The sequence below is a fragment of the Tyto alba genome, unplaced genomic scaffold (genome assembly GCF_018691265.1).
Source record: "Tyto alba isolate M040663 unplaced genomic scaffold, T.alba_DEE_v4.0 Super-Scaffold_32, whole genome shotgun sequence".
Taxonomy (NCBI): Eukaryota; Metazoa; Chordata; class Aves; order Strigiformes; family Tytonidae; genus Tyto; species Tyto alba.
In genome coordinates, this window is record NW_024881307.1 from 6,830,329 (window position 1) to 6,849,527 (window position 19,199).

Consider the following 19,199-nt stretch of genomic DNA (forward strand, 5'->3'; position numbering starts at 1 on the left):
GCCACTCGTCACTGTTCTCCACTTGGACAAGCTGTTGACCATAACTCTTTGAGTGCGACCATGCAGCCAGTTCCTCATCCACTGAGTGGTCCATCTGTCAAATCCATGTCTCTCCAATTTAGAGACAAGGATGTTGTACTTAGGTACCCATCTACCTGGATTTGTGCAAAGCATTTCAAACTGTCCTGCATGACATTCTTAGAGTACTTAGAGTAGTTTAAAAAAGTATGAAAAAGCTGCTGTGTAATGAAACTCTACTCTCTGTTTCTTCTTTTCTAGTTATCTGGCTATTCTGATAAATATTTTCATACAACACAACTCCTGTGAAATGGGGAATACCTGGAATAACTGCCTTCACCATCACAAGGTACTTCAAGCTTTAGCCTCTTACCAGTATATGCAGGCTTCATGCCACACTTCTCTGTCTGAAGCCTCAACAGAGGCTGTGTGATGACTAAAAGTATTTTTCCCTTGGAAATAAAACAAGTACCTATAAGGTACCACCCATCCTGACCTCGCTCTCGTCTTCACTGCATCACAAGTGGAAAGAACATTTTGTTTTCATATTTGATTATGCTGTAAAAACTAACATTAGCCCTGAAACAAATGATAGCTCTAAAATTGAAGACTTCATTTATCTTCAGAACAAAACCAAGTGAAGCAGCAGCTATGCGAGTCTTGACAGAACAGCTTCTATAACCAATTCTGTTCTTTCTCTTATGAGGCATAACATCAAAGAATCAACTGTTAGGATGGTTTCAGAATCGCCTGCAACACCCTCAGAGAATGCAGTTAATGGCCAAGGTGCAGCAAACGCATATATTGTACCCAGTGATCACAGGCAAGGGCTGAACATACACACACATAGCAATCTCCAACCACTTGCTGCATCACAATTAGCACTGAAGTTAAACAAAAAACAGTGAGCAAGAACTAAATTGCTGGAGCTGCCACCAACCCTGCCTAATTATCATTTATAGAGGAAGTCCCAGGAACAGGATTCATCTTTTACAGACCATCTGACACAGACATTTCTATCTGAATGCAGTTAACAGGCTAAAACAGCTGCTTCTGCAATCTGAAAAGTAAACATCATGTAGTGGAGATTTTGAGCCTACTTCTGTTTATTTATAAAAGTCTGTGACAGAATCTGTAAGTACAATGATTAACTGTATCTTCTAAGCTAGTTATGTAATCTCAGTGATCCAAGAAGGATCATCTTGCCCAACGCAATGCCAAAGCAGAATACCTGGCTTTGTTAGGTCGTGCGGGTTTTTAAAATATTTTTTATGGGCTTTAAAGGTGCTTGCAACAATTTAAGCTTTTCTGCTTTCTTTATAAGCAAGGAAGGCCTGAGCAGCTCATATTAAGCACACTCTAAAACCTGAAAATATAGTTCCAGTAAAACCACCAATAGTGCACTTCTGCTCAATTGTTACTACAGATAAGGACAAAGAAACATGTTGTTCAGGAGGAGGGGGCACAAACCCACCCACAAATCATGAGGATTTTTGCAAATATTCAGAAAAACATGAAAAAAAAACTTTTGGTGTTGGATGATATAAAATAGACCACTTCACTGGTATTACATTCTTCTACATCACAGGTTTGCTGCTGCCGCTTAGGTCACTAGACTATACTGCCATTAACTGCTGCAGACAGTATCATATTGAATATCAAAGTGACTTTTGAATTCATTTTTTCACTCATACGGTTTAAATAAGCAAATGCAATCATTAATATAACATCTTCTTAATATGCTCAGTAAAACGGGCTTATCTCAAGTATGTTTTATAGAGGGGTCATTTAGGAAAAAGTTCTACACCCCATTACTGAGGTAACTTAACTTTGTTTTACTTGTAGTGGGATTGGAAGGATTTCATGCACTGCTGCTACTACCTCCCAATCACGTTCTGCAAGCACAAAGGTGGCTGCTCCTGAATTGTCTGAAGTGGCAGACTAGAGACCTCAGTTGCAGTGTAGTCATTTCAGCATCTTTCAAAAAACGTTGTTTAAGCAAAGCACATTAGATCTGATCTCTGGACCCTGCAGATCTAAAAACTCTCCTCCTAGCTTCTAACCTACCTAAACCTTAATACACTTTCTGCTAGTTTAACTTGGCAAGGCACAAGAACAAAAGTCTGGCAGTAAGGGGAGATCATAACATTTGCAAGCTAAATATCATTCAGTCACAAAGTGATGACAAATCATACGATATCAAGGTGAAGTCAGATATCAAAGGCACAAACTAAATTACACTGAATGCAAGACAACTCTTTAAGCTGTTAATCCATCATTTGTTAGCAATGCAGCAAACAGGTTAATGAATCCAAGCTGTCATTTGCTTTTATGTCTCTAGCCTGTCAGGACTTTATTTAAAGACTCCAAACCACCCTGGCCTTAAGTCTTCCATGAAGTCTAGTAGTCTGCATGGAATAGGTAATTTATCCTGAAATACACCGTTTTCCCTCCTGCAGAACATACCACAGTCTATCTAAATAGGTGGTAGTACAGGCATGGATACTGTTTGTGCGTTAACTAGCTTGCAAACAGGAAAGGCTGGGATACAGGCAGTGTGCCAGTCCCTGGGTTACAGAAACCACTTTAAGACAGCTGAAACTTGCTAGAGACATTCTGCCATAATAGCTAGAATCTGGACACTGTTTGAGTATGTGTGTGTATATACCTCTGGAACTAAGAATCATGACACTCTAGTTTTTACTGCAGATACCTAGAGCAAATCACTCTGTTGTACCTTACAAAGACTGAAATACTGAAGATACCTATGCTTTCATGAATATATCCTTTGACAATTCTTACTCTCAAGTCACACCCTCTGGCTACACATTTCTATGGTAGGGTTCTTCTCATTCTTCTATAATAAAATAGAAACCAGAAGCTATCTTAGATTCAGCTGGATCCACAGCAGAAAGCAGGAGGACTTCTGTCACAAGGCAGCCTCCTGTCCAGTCTTTTCAGTAGTCCAAAATACATTTGTTTACTGGACAACTGAAAGACTAAGATGGTATTAACTTCAAAACATATGACTCAGAGACATTGTCTGGCAAACCCAGTGGTCAATACTTCTCATTTAAAATATGGTCCTTCATTTAGATGGGCAATTGTACACGTTTTATATTTGTTATGTTAAGGCTCTGTTAAAGAGGCACATACATACTAAAGTGAATACAGTGAAGGGTAATGAAGATGATTAAAGCACTGGAGGGCTTGTCATATAAGGGGAGGCTGAGAGAGCTGTGGGTGGTCAGCCTGGGGAAGACAAGGTGCCTAGGGGAATCTTAATGTGTGTATAAATACGTGACAGGAAGAAGACAGCAAAGCCAGTGTCTTCTCTGCCAAAGGACAAAAGGCAGTGGGACCCAACTGAAAAACAAGAAATTCAATTTATAACTAAGAAAAAGGGTTTTTTCTGTGCTGGTGGGGCCGTCTCTTCTCTGCACTGAGCAACCCCAACTCTCAGCCTGTCCTCATAAGGGAGGTGCTGCAGCCTCCCTGTCTTCGTGTCCCTCCTCTGGACCTGCTCAAGCAGGTCCATAACCTCCATATATTTGGAACCCCACAGCTGCTCCAGGTAAGGCCTCACAACAGCTGAAATACTCTGGCAGACTCGTAAGACTGTTTACTATGTTGACTCAGCTGGGATCCTTTTGCTATATTGCAAATGGACTAACTATGAAGAGAATCTCATTCTCAGTGATCTTTTGTCCTCAAACTTAATTTTACGATTCCAGCTTCCCTAATGAGTAGAACAAAATCCAATACAGAATTCAAGTCACTGGTTACACTGTGCATCAGTTACTGCATGCTTCCAAGTGAAACACTCAGAAAAGTGTCAATAAAACTGTAATAGCACCGCTACTTTTTCATTTGTACAACCATAGTACACTTGGCATGACTAATTACTATACATATTTAATGTAGGAGTGTTTTAACATGTAGCTGCTGTTTTGTGTAAGAAAAGTTTCTCCAAATATTTACCAACCTCTCTACAAGTTCAGTGCTTTGATATTCCAAAATCAGATTGATATCTACTTCTCGAGGATGTTTGATTTTGTGTGTGTGGAAGATGAGCCTCAGAATGCCTGGGCTCATCTATTTTCTCATACAATAATTAAGGACACACTGAATGCACAAGAGCCTCTTCCAAGAAGAGGCTTAAGTCCCAAGACACCCTTTGGGAAAACCAAGTCAGAGCATAAACAGGACTAACTGAAGGAGCTTATTTTGCATTTCTGTGCATTACTATCATTCCACAAAAGTACTTTTTAAAATGGAGTGGTGGCTGCCTTTGCTGGCATCTGGTAAGAGTAAGAAATAAACGTGTTGCTTCCATTGTGAATGCTTTTGAAAATCTCAGAATAACCATATAGATTTTCACAATAAAGCAGAGATGCCTGTGTAAGAGTAGCAGTATTAGCACAATAATATAGCCTGACAGCTTCCTATTATTTCTTGTAGGTTCTATAAAAGGCAGCAAGGTCCTTGCAACCTACTGTCCAATTGCAAAACAGACTAAAGGTTGGAAGGAACACCTAAATCAGGAAAGTCAGCTATGAGATGCAAGGAAACAGAGTGAGTATGCAAATGCAGTTAAGCTGTTCTTCCGAGGCACCATGTCTGGCAGTTGAAATGTCTGCCTCTTAACTATTCTTTAGTCTTTCTCTCCTTCACATTTCTTGCATGAAGGATAAAAATGAATTACCAGTGAAGTACATACACAGGTACAGTCACCCTGTCATGTGTCAAATGCTGTACTGGAGCTCAAGATGAAGAAGTTGGGCTATTATCACTTGTTTGGTAGTTTCATGCTAAAACCCAGTAAGAGGCCACAAGAGGAAACTGAACAAGATCAAAATAACTGCCTCTAAGCTTCAACCAAATGCAACATATTCCTTTAAATAGTTGCAATTGTTAAGATGGACATAAATCACAATCTGGTAGTTCGGTCATGTTTACTGCTTTTAAAATGCACATGTGGTATGTCAGCCAGCAAGCAAGAGGGAATAGAAACAACCATAACTGAAAGCTTGGTTATTCCCTCTCCCCTTGCTGAACAATTACATTCTTTTTATGCTTAACTGTCAGCTTCCCCCTCCTCAGTCTGGATTTTTGTAATATAAACAGTCACTGATGAGAAGCTAGAGATTTAGCTCTTCAGAACATGTTCACCATAGTCAGTTTTGCTAACTCACAACCTGCATCTCAGCTGTTTTAGACACTTCAGGTGAAAGATGCTGAAGAAGGTTACAAGATGGTGGCTGTAACAATGCTCTTAAAAACCTAGTGGAAACAGTTAAAAACTCTGTAGATCTGTAAAGTATTAAACACAACTGAAACCTTTTTAACTCAAGTGTTTTATTAAGTCTAAAGACCTTTTTAAAAAACAAATCTAAAAATGTAACAGCCTTTGAAGTGTCTAGGCTAAATACATTATTTACTGCAATGGCACTAACTGGCAAAAGGCAAATTCAAAACTGTTGTTGAGTACACAAAATTTCACTGAAGCTATGAAGACAGTGAAGAACCTTAGTACAGGGGTTAAAAATAATCTTGTCCATGAACTACCAGTCAGCACTATGAAATGATGGTTTAGCAGAGCTGAAAACACTCGAAGTTTTATACCAGGCTACTCACTGTGAACTTGAAAGCCTGACATGGTATTAAGAGAACATTTACCAGTTACCAACTACTGACAACCATCTTGGAGAGCATGCTATGTTCTCTTAAGTATCTTATTCAAGAGGAAAATAGAGAAGGTACTATATAAACGCTCACAAATTTTGTACATCACAGTAGTGAAGTTACTCAGAAGAGCTATCATAAAGGCTAACTTCAACATAGGGAGTCTAATCTTTCTCAGCTCCTCCTGTATTTAGAGAAGAAAAAGAGGCTCCTCTGGAGGCTGAGCCAAAGCTCTGAACCAGTCATCTGAGAAGCCTCTTGCTCCTCTCTGTTTACAGAGGGAATATATCAGAAGATCAGCCCCAATATACTGAAGTTTGTCTTCCTCATTATACTTCTCCCACCTCACTAGCTTTTGAGTAAAAATTTAAATAAATTGCTCTTGCCAAAAACATAGAGCAAATTTTGTTTGGTTTTTGGTTGCTCTGTTTTTCTTTAAGCTGCTCGCCCTCCCTTCAAGTGCAGTCAAAGGTTAGTCAAAGAACAAAACAGAGCACAATACTTAAATGCTGTCAGGAGACTCATTAACTTAAATATCAGGTTCCACAGGTTTCTAACCATCTTGCTTCCCAAGAGGAAACAAAGTAAAATCCCCCCCAAAAATCAATATCATGCATGCCAAAACGTTCGAAACGTTGAAGACACCTGGGTACAGGACCTCCAGAAGAGCATCCCATTACTTGTGCTGTTTTAAAACTGTTATAAAAGGGAGACTAGTTCACACAGACTTGACATGGCCAATTCAGTACACTCAAAGGCGGCGAAGGACAGGAAGGAGGAAAAACTCATGTAGTTTGAGTCATCTGTCTACTTTTTCTGACTTTTTTAAATGCTACCCTGCTTTTCTCTACTTTCGAGTTACATCAAAGTTGCCCTGAACATGGTATCCTGCTTATGACAAGCAGTCCAATGATAAGGACTTAAAGGTAGGGAAAAAACCCCCAAACCACCCAGACAAGAAGGGACTTTGAACATTTGAGTTCTGTTTCCATGAAATCCATCCCTCCCACCCCCCGGTGTAAAAAATAAAGATCAGCCAGGCTCCACCTCTTCTGTGCTCCAATCACCAGGGTCCACTACTTGCTGAACTCTATTCCATTGCCCTCTGAGTTCATCTGCCTGGTAATGTTGACTGACGGTATCAGGGAAACTCTCAGCAACTCCGATTTTGTTATTACAACTAAAATGCATGTGAAAAGTGCCTGAGTATCAAGCATAAACCTAATGAACTGAGCTTTTCTTAAACAAGAAATGTTGTTCCTTCAACACCTCAGTCCAATTCCTTACCAAAGCAACAGGACCTGCTATGTATGAAATACTCGAACTAAAAAGATTTTCTTTACCTGTGAGAATATTTCTGCTTCTCTGCTATTTTTCTACTCCTTTCTTGTGTTACTGTACTAGGACATGCTAGACCCATTCATGGAAAATAAACCCATTGTCCTGGGTACCATTCAAACTTAAAGTTATTACATATTGCTAGACAGTGACCATTTGCTCTTTACCCAGTACTTACTGCTGCAGTGCACTTTCTGTCAGAGCCTGCAGAAAAATCAGAACAGACTTTCCCCACCTCTGAAATTCTTAGATGTTTCTGCTGTTACATCATTTCTGCTTCCTCCTCCAAAAACATATGTAACAGTGGCAAATACATATAATTGCAGAATGTCCTATCCATAATCACAAAAGTAATTCTGAGAAATCACTCCCGTAGATCAGAAAAAAAATATTTTTAAAAAAACATGTACAGAAATATTAAGTCTCCAATAATGGATGCAGAAAGATGCCTTAATTGCTTTAATGAGAAAACAAGGTCTAAGACAATTAGCTAAACTGTATTTGAAACATATATTAAAGGATCTGCAAACAGGGAAAGTCTCTGAGCCCAAAAGGCTTTGCTTCTTCAGAAAGAACTAAGAGTTCAAGTCAAAGTTTTACAGGAAATGATACATGTTAAAGCCAAGACAAATAAGAAGGCAAAAAGAGTCACCATCCAAGTTACTTCCAGAACCTTTAGCCATGCGAGTTAAAGTCTTATATTTTTTGCCTTCTTTTAATTTGTTTTTCCTTATGACCACCTCACTTTCTCACATAAAGCAGCACCAAAAAAACTTCTGGTCATGTAAATACAACTTAATAGTTACAGAATCTTAACGAAGTGCACTCAGAATGTTTCATATACAAAACCTTAAAACTACACCAAATACACAAACTTAACCTGACGTAGGTACAAAGGTAATTTTTAGATAGATTTTTGGTTTATGCTAACCATCTATGCAAGTCTGCATAGAAATCTTGCAAGACAAACAACCTCCAACATTGTAGTCCCTAAGGCACATAGTAATATGAATTAAGATTTCAGAAGGGGAAAAAAAAAGTCATAGGCCAGCCTACAACTCATGGCTGGGCTTCAAGATTAGCACTGGTTTGAGAACAGCAGCCTGGAAGGTGAGAAAAACTTCTTATTCAGTGTTTCCAGGAGGTAATCAGTGTAAAGCAAATCATGCCAGTCCTTCAGAGAAAAGCACAACACAAAAAACAAACCAAAATAGCCAAACTCACATTCCTGAGAAATGCACAAGATTTCAAAAGGTTAACAGACCCCAAAACAGGCCTATGCTAACATGCTGTACTGAGAAATGGGAATGACATTCTTGGTATTTTATCATCCCAGTCTTATTGTCTTGATATTCTGCAGGTTGTCAACCATTTCAAACAAGTTTATGAATAGCAAGCTTATCTGTGGTCAGGCGAACACAGGCTCACCCAAATTTTTTCCCACATGCAGGAACTGAAAACCACATTTTTACTTTGATCACTAATGTGCATTTTAAAGTTAAAGGCACGAATACAGGTCAAAATTAAAAGCATTTAACTACTCAGCATCACATTTCATACGTTTCTTCTTTGTGGCCTAAAAAGGAACACTGCTAAATATCATTAATTCGGGGAAAAAAATTCAGCCTGTCCCTCCTTGAGAGGGCTTCACTGCTACCCTAGCCTCAACAGCTTAGAAAAATCTCAAACAAGAACTTAGCACAATCATGGAAGAAAAAAGCCCTTGAGATAACAGATAATGGCACAGCAGATGCCATAAGCCTGACTTTTTAGAGTTATGGCAGTTATTCAAGCCACACTGAAGGAAAACTGAAAGGCTACAACCTGGCTGCTGTAACCAGGTTTGCATTACGTATTTGTAGATTTTTGTGGTGTTTTTTTTTTTTTTGTTTTGTTTTTTTTTTTTTTTTTTGTTTTTTTTTTTTTTTTTTACTGTGCCCATTACCACAATCAAGAAGGGAGAGAGTGTGCAGAAATTGCCTTCAATACTAGAACACAAACCTCAGGAGCATGGAATCACTTTTACAATCCACTCCATAGCCCTTGCAAAGAGTAAAGGCTGATACACAGCCACTTAAATTCCCTTCTACATAATCAGCATCAGAAGAATTTAAAATTTAGTAAACCTCAATTCTTCGGATCCTTCAAAATACTGAAGGATTCTCTACTGTTCTGCACTTTTAGAGGGCTGAGCAAGTGTGAAGTGTTACCAGCTCATAACATTTATATACTAAAACTGTCCTGCACTAAGTAGCAACTTTTTCCAAAGAAATAGAATGACATCTCTATTGTAGTCCAAGCTGAACATTGCAAATAAAAAAAGTTGCATCATGAAGTACTAGAACTGAAAAATACTGTATTTCACATAAGTTTAACACTGAAGTCCTGCTTGACTGATGAATTGGAGCCAAAGAACAAGAATTAATGAGAATTTGACCACGCAGGTCATCACAGACAACCTAATATTTTTTACTATGAGTGTTATTCCAAGTCACCCTGACACCCCCTCCTGTCCACTACATTCTTCCTGAAAACATATTTAAAAATCATGTCTGCTAAATCAGTACACAACTGCACAGGAAACAGATTCTTCAGCTTACCATAAATACTGTTTGGGCCACTGCTCATTATCAGGCTGAACATTTAAATGTATTTTTGCACCTCAACTCAAAGCTGAAAATCTGATAATTCTGTCATCTGATATGAGAGTTTATTCTGCACTATTCTGTTTAAGCTACGTCTTCTGCTAAAGGATCATCAGTAATTTTTAATTTTTTCTTATGCTAGTATACACTGTAACAGTTTTTCCTAATGTTCTTTGTTCTAAAATGAGGAGCAGTGACAGCACACATCTTGATAAATAAAGGATAGTGACATACTGCAGTAGAAGGGTTCTGCGGGCAAGATAAACACAATTGACAAAAGTTAACATTAAAAAGTTGAACAAGAAAATATTCTCTTGCTTACCGAAAATTTCTCCATTTTTGGCAAATTCTGTCACAAGGTACAACATACTTTTGGTCTCCATCACCTGTTGATGAAGAAATCACACATGAGATGGTTTGCGTGAAGAGCAAAAAGCAAGCAAACACTGAAATGGATACTTATTTTCATTGTTCTTTTCTGGTAAAGACTTGAAGGTCTTTGCCTTGCACATACAGCTATCACAATCTTTAATTTTGTTTTTTCAAGTTATCTCAACAATTTCAAGTGAAGCATTTGCATGTTAAGCACAAGGATAAGTTTTAAGTACTTCATAAAGCCAGTGTACAGAGGAGAAGGTGGGTAAGATTCTCGGCCACGAGTGACTAACACAAAATGATAGTATCCTCAGCAGCTAGTTTAAAGACTTTCATTTAAGGAATTGGCCTGAAGTAATTCCCTTGCTCAAGTTTTCTAACATGCTGGTGGTTGGTGCTTGGGAAAGACTAGAGATAATACTGACCTCTGTTACCAATAGTTCTCCAGTTATAGAAAGAAAAAAGAAAAATCCAGGTGAGCATCGATTTTAAAATCTGGCAAAATTCAGGTACAAGCATCACATTACAGGATCCCATTGTACAGTTGGAAAGTACAGCTACAGAACTATCACATCCTCAGTATAGCCTCTGGTGGAGGGATGAAAAAAAAAAAAAAAACAAAACTTCAGACATCTACTTTTCCCTTCTGGTGAGTTCTAGCCTTTCTGCTGCAAGAACAGATGACTCATAATTCAAAAACATGGGAGGCTGGAAGGAATATAGGGAGATAAACATGTAGAAAGAGAGTAAAGGGAAGACTTCAAAACTTTTCCACAAACAGTTGTTCATGGCCTTGAACAAAAATATTTCACCCAACAATTCAAAATTCCATACTTCAATATGTAAATTGGGAAAAGGCAGCCCAGTCAGTTATCTTGCAGCTTTCTTCCTAATGATCTACTCAATCGCTTAAACAGCTAATCAGGAATGCAATGTACAAATAGCATAATCAAAGATACACTGAAAGTGAAAAATCATAGAATGGCTTGGCTCAGAAGGGACCTTAAAGATCATCTAGCTCCAAACTCCTCCCATGGGCAGGGCCCCCTTCCCCCAGCCCAGGGTGCTCCCAGCCCCGTCCAACCTGGCCTTGAACCCTTCCAGGGAGGGGGCAGCCACAGCTGCTCTGGGCACCCTGGGCCAGTGCCTCACCACCCTCAAAGTAAAGAATTTCTTCCTTCTACTTAATCTGAATCTACCCGTTTTCAGTTCAAAACCATTACCCCTCATCCTATCCCTATACTCCCTGAGAGCCCCTCCCCATCTTTCCTGTAGGCAAATGATGAATAGTGGCTTGTCCCCTTCATCTGCCAGTTCCCTCAGGACCTGCACATGCTATTCATCAGGTCCCATGGAATTGTGCATCTTCAGGTACCTTAGATGGCCTCAAACCTGATCTTCTACAGTGGGTGGTTCTTCATTCTCCTAGTCCCTGCCTTTGCCTTCCGTGTCTTGGGCAGCGTGGCTGGAGCACTTGCTGGTGCAGACTGAGGCAAAAATGTCATTGAGTACCTCAGCCTCTTCCATATCCCGGGTGACCAAGTCTCCCTTTTCCTTCTGGAGAGTCTTCCTTTTGTCACCGACATACCTATAGAAACTTTTCATGTTGCTCTTGGTGTCCCTGGCCAGATTTAATTCTATCGGGGCATTGGCCTTCCTAGCCTGATCCCTAGCTACACAAAAGTTTCTCTGTATTCCTCCCAGGCTACCTGTCCTTACTTCTACCTTCTGCTGGCTTCCTTTTTATACTTGAGCTTATCCAGGAGCTCCTTGTTCATCCATGCAGGCCTCCTGGCTGTCTCACCTGACTTCCTCAACTTACCTGAAATCCTCTATTTCAAAACAAAAAAAATCATTTAGGACTTCCCTTAAGTACAGTACACCAATTTCAACACCCAACACATTTCAGACTTATTCCAACAACCACAGTAAAATAGTTCAGCCTGAGCTGTCTGTGTGTAAGACCTTCCTGAATTTGATTTTTGCATTTCATTTATGCACAAGCTTGAAAGTACTAGAAGACTGCTCACAAATAAACTCTTTAGAGGAATGTTTAAAAAAAAGGCAAATCCTGGAAGAGATATAGTTATAAAAACAGTAGAATTACCAAAAAACTGACAAGCCAGCAGACAGAACAAGACGGCAGTTCTTTAGTCTCTCCTGCACCCTTGCTTAATTCTACAACAGCTGAGCATATTATGACTGAAATGTCTGTATCTGGAAGGCAAAACAGTTTGTAGAGACTGTTTTAAACCAACATTTGGAGACAGGAAGCTGCAACAGCCTGTGAATTACATATATGGAACCATTCTTAATTAAGCCAAGTCAGCTACCTTCATTACCTAACTTTGAGAATCCTCAATAGTTCCTTGACATAACACAATTCAGGAACTTGTAGTTTGGACACAGAACAGTGATGGGTACGTTATGCAAGCAAACTAGTGAGACACTTTGATTAGAGGCTATTTTTAATATAAACTCACTTACCTATCAAATGCATGTCTAACAAGCCAACCCCTTAATAGCAAAGGACTAAGCACTACATAACAATTACCCTCCTCTTCAAGTGATCTTACTGATCTCCAGACTTCTCAGAATCTCTTCTACCATTTTTGTGTTCTGAATGAGTGACAAAAGGAACTGTGCTAAGTATTACTCGAGCTAGTTTGAAATTTAACTCACTAAGGTCCACATCTGCCTGATGAATCAGTATTTTAAAGAGGAAGTATGAGTCCCTTTGCCATAAGATGAAATTAAAGGTAAACAAGTCTAAACCAGGATCTTTGTCTTTATTCAGCAGAACAACACTAACACCATAGGTCCAAACCCTTGTGCTCACATTGCCCTTATGAACCTAAATTCAAAGTTTGGTTTTAGCATGCATAAATCTTCATTTGTTTGTTGAGCTAGTTTTATTTAAAGCAAGCAAGAGGGTATCTCAGAAGCACCGTGTGATTTGTTAAACAGAAATCTAACAGACCCCAAAGGGAATATTCTCAGGAAAGTCTTAAAAGCAAGAGTTAACTGAAGCAGAAGTGCCAGCAGCCTCAAACATTTTACCATATGCTAACAGGAAAAGAAAATGAAACCAAAGAGAAACAATATAAAACAAACCTATATTTTGTTATACAAACTATGCACACTAAAAAAAGTCACAAGTAAAAACCTTCAAAAGTTTTAATTGTCTGCACTATCACAAGTACAGGTTTCTCTTATGTAAATACACGTTGTTATACCATAATTATTCATCCTTCATGTTCTAAAGGGATGCATTCAATTCCACAACATCCATAATTCACTTCAGGATAAATATCAAATCATCCATATCCACAAGAGAAGCGAAAAGAAAGATTAAAAAAATCCAAAGAACTAGTTATCCATCTCGTAGTAAACGCACTTCAAGATGAAGTGTTTGGGAAGCTCTTGCCTGGTGCATGCATTTACACCACAAGCATGTCTGCAGAATCTGGATTTACGTATCCTCATGTCTTATCTTTGGATAAGAAAAGAAGGCTGCAAGTACTCCTCAATCTGCACTCTGAGCCAGGACTCAACCAAAGAAAACCACCACGCAGATCCTCCCAGCTTGTACTCACTGAAGACAAATTATGCTGAATATTCCTACCCTGCTCTAGCTTACATAGTAGTTTGTCTGCTTACAGACAAAGTCTCATCACGTGGTATTTCCAACTCAGCTCATGAACTACCATAAAACATACAACCTTCCATGTACTTTAAGCAGATTTCAGGTACAGTTGAGTATCTAACAGACAGCCTAACTGGTACCATAGAATGAAAAAGACCGCAAGTGCTGTACTTTCAAAGAAGTTGAACACTTATACAACACAAGTCAACTCCAGAAAAGCTGAGTTTGTCACGGACTGGTGATCTGCCAGAAGTCACTACTGGTATAGAGTGAACCTTTCATACAGGAGCAAAGGAAAGAGAGAGAAGGGACAAAAGACACCACTATCCATACCTGATAGAGCTTTATAATGTGTGGGTGATCAAGCATTTTCATTATCTGCACTTCTCGGTAGATCTTCTCCAGATTCACAGCATCCAGCTGAGATTTGTCAATGATTTTTATTGCCACCTGCAGACAAATAGCAAAAGTGGGATTAAAACTCCCCAACATTTTTCCTGATTAGTTTATTCTCATTATAAATGAAATAACACAACCCCAGATAACTGGGGCATGTCTTCTAGCTCAGGAATAGACATCCCACACTTAACAATACAGCATCACAACACTGAACATGTGAGTGGTCCCACTAAGTGGCTACAGGACTATCACCTACATCAACATGTTAGAAAAAGAAAGTTTTGAAAGAAATTGAAGAAACAGAACAGGTAGTAGAGGTCAGTGCTCCAATGAGTCCAGGTGCAGAATGCTTTTGTATCAGTAGCAGGTAGGAACAACTGATGACCCTTCATGGCACAGTGTTGTAAAGACAAAAATCTTCTTAAAAATCTTATTGGTGTCCATTTCTGGAGTCAAGGTAGCCAATTTGAATCCCACAAATGCAAAACAGTATTTTAGAAGAAAAACTGTTGGTTCAACACAAATAATCAAAACATGGTGGATCCATGCAGTTTCAACTGTTACTTGCTTATTTTAACTGTAATTAATATCCTGCTACCATAAGGACATAGCACTTCATTCAGGGAAGAAACTCTGTACAGATGTTTGTCAGTCAAACCTTACAAGCAGATCTCAATTAGTTTAGAAACCAGATCTTGGCTAAAACCCAGGTCAATAGGTCCAATACCTGCAAAGCACATTACAGATAACTACAAACACTTAACAGACTAAAAGCTTAAAAGACATTTTAAAAAAAATATAAACAAAGAAGAAAAAACCATAGCTACTATAAAAACCATGCAAGGGATAACAATACTAGAGTATTGAATATATAAATGGTGTTTATTCAGCCTGAATATCACATTATTAATGCTGAAGCAGGAGCAAACAATCTAAGTCACACAAATTCCTCCAATTATAACTCCATTTCACAAACTATTGAACTATAGGAGACAGCTGCTATGCAGGAGACAGAAATCCACAGGAGGTGAACTTCATTACCTATAGTAAGGCTGATTATGGACCCACCTGAAATCTGAATTAACTATTTATTGACTTCATTCCAGTATGCTTCTCCTTAATAACCTCTGAAAGTCAGTCGCCTTCCCCAACCACCAGAAAAATAAGATTTGCTATGACTGAATAAACTGATTTAGCCTTGTAGTCAGTGAAAATTTGGTTTTGCTTTTAAGATGCGGGATGCACTCATGTATCTGAAGCAGAACACGACTATTTTTCAAAGCAAACAATTTTTAAAAACTTTTTTCAAAAGATAGGTGTGGGTTGTTTGGTTTTGTTTTAGTTTTTTTTTTTTTTTTTTTTTAAATGTCTGATTAATGTAGAACTCACTTAAGCTAGATTTATCAAAAACCAATAAACATTTATAAAAGTAACGATATACACTGCCATTAGACAGAAACAAGAAACAAGGTTCACATCCCACAATATTTTCACCATTAATCATGAGTTACTTCATAGCCTTTATTCTTCAAAACTATCAGTGGACATTTTGGAAAAAGTGGTATCTAAAATGGTACTCAACCACTCCACGCTGCCCTCCTCCTTGCCAGCTCCCTGCAACTTTCTTCTATCCTAGTACAACATACAGCAATTTAGGGGATCCTTATGCCTAATCTTCTCAAAACATGCTTCCCCCTGCTGTCTTCCACTAGCTCTTTGCATTTACAGCACTCTCCGTAATGCATCTACTCTGTCCTCTCACATTATACTACATTGCACACTGAGAAGCATAGAGGAACAGCGATGCTCAACATGGCAGGTCCTAAAAGACTACAGATCTCCCTTTGAAAGTCTGACTATAAAGACACTATCTCTAAACTATGCAAAGAAAACATGTGGATCTACCTGCTTCTGCTCCTATTTGTTACCCCCTCATCCTATTCCCATACCTTCCAAATACAATATTAATTTCCTGTCTTACACTTGGTATACGTATAAAACTTGGTAATAAGGGCCTGCCTTCACACGTGCAAGGAATAAGGGACAGGCAAAAGAACAGTAACATGCATGGGACTGGACTATCCAAATGCATACTTCCCACTTGGTCTTGCCTGATTTGCACTCCCTTTGACTACTCCCTACAGCAATTGCTTATTCTCTCAGCAGGTCCCTTTTTGCTCACTTATAAAGGTAGAACAGAAAGCTGCTTCCTTATTTGGTCTAATTATATGCCATGTGGCAGCAGAGGATGCAAACAATCATTCGTGCAGCTTAGGAAAAAACATCACACAAACCCCATACCTTTAAATCTCCCTGGCCTAATTTAATATCACACCTAATAAAATGACTTCTGGTTAGCGTTTATTTTTCGCAGGCATAATTTATTAGTCTAAGAAGAAATCACTTCAGTAGAAAATTTAAGAATGTCAGAGTAATTAAACCAAATGACTAAAGCCAGACCAAAGTCTTGTACATCAGGAAATATTTATTAAAAACAACCCATGTGTCATTTCTCCTCTTCCTCCAATTTTTTTACACTGTCTCTCTGGAATCAGATACACAAGCTGGTTTCTCCTTCATTTTCCACACCCATCCCAGCTTACACCCATTATTTGGGTGACCTCCAGATTTAAGAGGAACCGATCCCACTATTTCTTATTTACAGACCAATGAGAAATTTCATCTCCAGCAATTTTGCATGCCTATCACAAAACCATAATACATCTTTCAGTCAAGCAATAAGGTATCTCCAATCTTGGATAGATCAGGTATTTAGGAAAGTCTAAATGCCACCTCCGTCAATCTAGAGCAATGCAAAAAATCTTGCTGCATTTTTTTTTAATTAAAAGTTTAATGGCAATCTAATGAAAATAGCAATTTAGACAGCATAAGCCTCTCAGTAACTTGAGGTATTTACAGCAGCTTCTTTCTTCACATAGACAACAGTGTAGAAGCTTTACCTTAAAACTTGCATCCCTTGCAACTTTTAAGACTGCCTCCTGCTCTGGGTCTGGTTCATTTCATTTCAACTTACAGTCAGGTGTTTTACAAAGGTCTCTTCAAATGCAAGCAAAAAATTACAGTAACTTTCTCCTGTTCACTCTTCTTGCATATAGGAAATGTGTGCAGTACAGAAAATCTAATAAAAGCAAAGGTATACAGAACTGAAAAGAGGTTAGGTCCAGCATAGAAGAGGAAAAAGAAAAAACAAGTGAAACTGCAGCAAAGCAATAAATAAGGAGGGGTTTGGGTAACTGAAAAAACAAAACAAAATTAAAAACACAAACAAAAAAACAAAACTAACAACAGCCTGCTCCCTGGGGCTCATGATGAACTTTTGTTTATCTATCACACTATCATCCGTTTGATTAGCAGAAATATTTATACTTCATTCTATACTTCTCACCCACTCCTCGTAGGGCGGAGGAGTAGAATTCTGCAACTGTATGTCTTGCTAATGCTACTTTTTCCAATGAAGCTTGACTCACATCACCTTATCCTAGTGAAAAATGTAACTTTACAAGTACACTGACTCTTGGTTTTCCAGTATAATTTGACACTTCCAGAGTTTGCTCTTAAACTGAGTATTCATTTTACTGAAAGTACAGATATTTCAAATGCAGTCTGTTACCACTTCCAAGCCTATCTACAAGTGTCTGTGTTGCCAATTTTCTCCAGAGATATCAGCCATTATTATGAGCACTGCAGTTCCTGGCTTCTAACATCTGCAGAGTTCCAACAAAAAAAAAAGTTTTCAACTTTGTTTTCCCAGATAACAAAAGTATCTATTTCCCTAGAAAAACCTAGGTAACTCATTTGTCCTTCCTCAGTTTTAAAGATTAAATACTTCCATTTCCACTTCAATTTCTTAATAATCAGCGCCTGCTGTAGTTTTATATTTTCCAAGGTTAGTAAGACTATGTGACTACATAATCACTTCAGTTACTGAAAAGTAAGTAGCTTTATATAAAATAAAAATGTGCAGAAGACATTTTTCATCTTTACATGGTTAAAATCCTTAGGCAGATCTTACTTCCTGAGCAACAGCCAGCAAAATTTCATTAGAGAAAAGCAGCATTTAAAAGAAGAATAATCAAAAAAGAATGGGTCATAAGTTTGGGAAGCATGGCTACAAATCCTCCTATAACCTCCACTACACTTTCTGGCCAAGAACAGTGCTTCATGTTCCAATGTTTCCTACTTTCTTCCTTTTCCAGAAGTTTCCTATCTTGTCTCTTTGCTGCACACATTTAGAAATGCAACAATTCCCAAAGACCACTGAAAAACTGAAATCATACCCTTATGAAAGTGTGGGAGCAAGAAAACAAGTCTTCAGGTCACACATATCTTAGAGCTGAATGGCTCCAGAAAAATCCTCTTTCAATAGTTTTGAAACATTTCCTTACCTCTCCATACCACATGTAACAAGTGATTTTAGATTTAGAACAAGTCACAGGTTAACACTCCACAGCAGCACAGTAATATTCTATATTGCCTACACAATCACCCACCTACTCCCAAAATTGTAATACTAACATGTATCACTGATAGAAGCATTTATAGCTTTTGAGTCTGAAAAGACCTGTTTTGTTTACACACTGCGCACTCAGGTACAACAATGCATCAAGGACTTGGATGATTACTTCCACAAAAATGTTTTTATGAAGATACCACCAAATAATAATGACAGCATTAATAAAATGCTCTTTATTAAGTCAGTTAATACTGAACTCCTGCAGGCAACTCTGGAGCTAGAAAAATTGTGTTATATGTGACTTTGCAAATGTTGGAAAAAATATTTTGGAGCACTGCAGAATGAGCTACTGTCTCAGCAGGGTAGTTGCTACCTCTGTCATCATGTTAAAAGGTGCATTTTGTGTTGCTACACCCATAATCCTTTCAAAAAAGACACAACAAGGCTTCTCTAGTTAGATCACTCAGTTGACAGCTATCACTAACATATTCATAAAAACATGTGTCGTATAACCACATTAGTTCAGTCTATAACAATTCTTTCCACCAATTAAGAATATCTATTTGAGATGCAAAAGGAAGAGATGCAAATTAATGAATAACAAAGCATATATCCAGTT

The 19,199-nt window shown here is 38.4% G+C and overlaps 1 protein-coding gene across 3 annotated transcripts in view; it reads right to left on the reverse strand.

The window, feature by feature from the left end:
• The window catches only part of SIK2 (salt inducible kinase 2), a 59,832-nt gene that overhangs the window by 34,986 nt on the left and 5,647 nt on the right, over positions 1-19,199 (reverse strand). For all 3 annotated transcript variants that reach the window (XM_042800494.1, XM_042800493.1, XM_032998206.2), the window contains exons 2-3: positions 14,041-14,157; positions 10,009-10,072 (exon numbers count right to left, since the gene is read on the reverse strand). In XM_042800494.1, the coding sequence (XP_042656428.1) occupies positions 10,009-10,072; positions 14,041-14,157 (181 nt within the window). The remainder of the gene's footprint in view (positions 1-10,008; positions 10,073-14,040; positions 14,158-19,199) is intronic.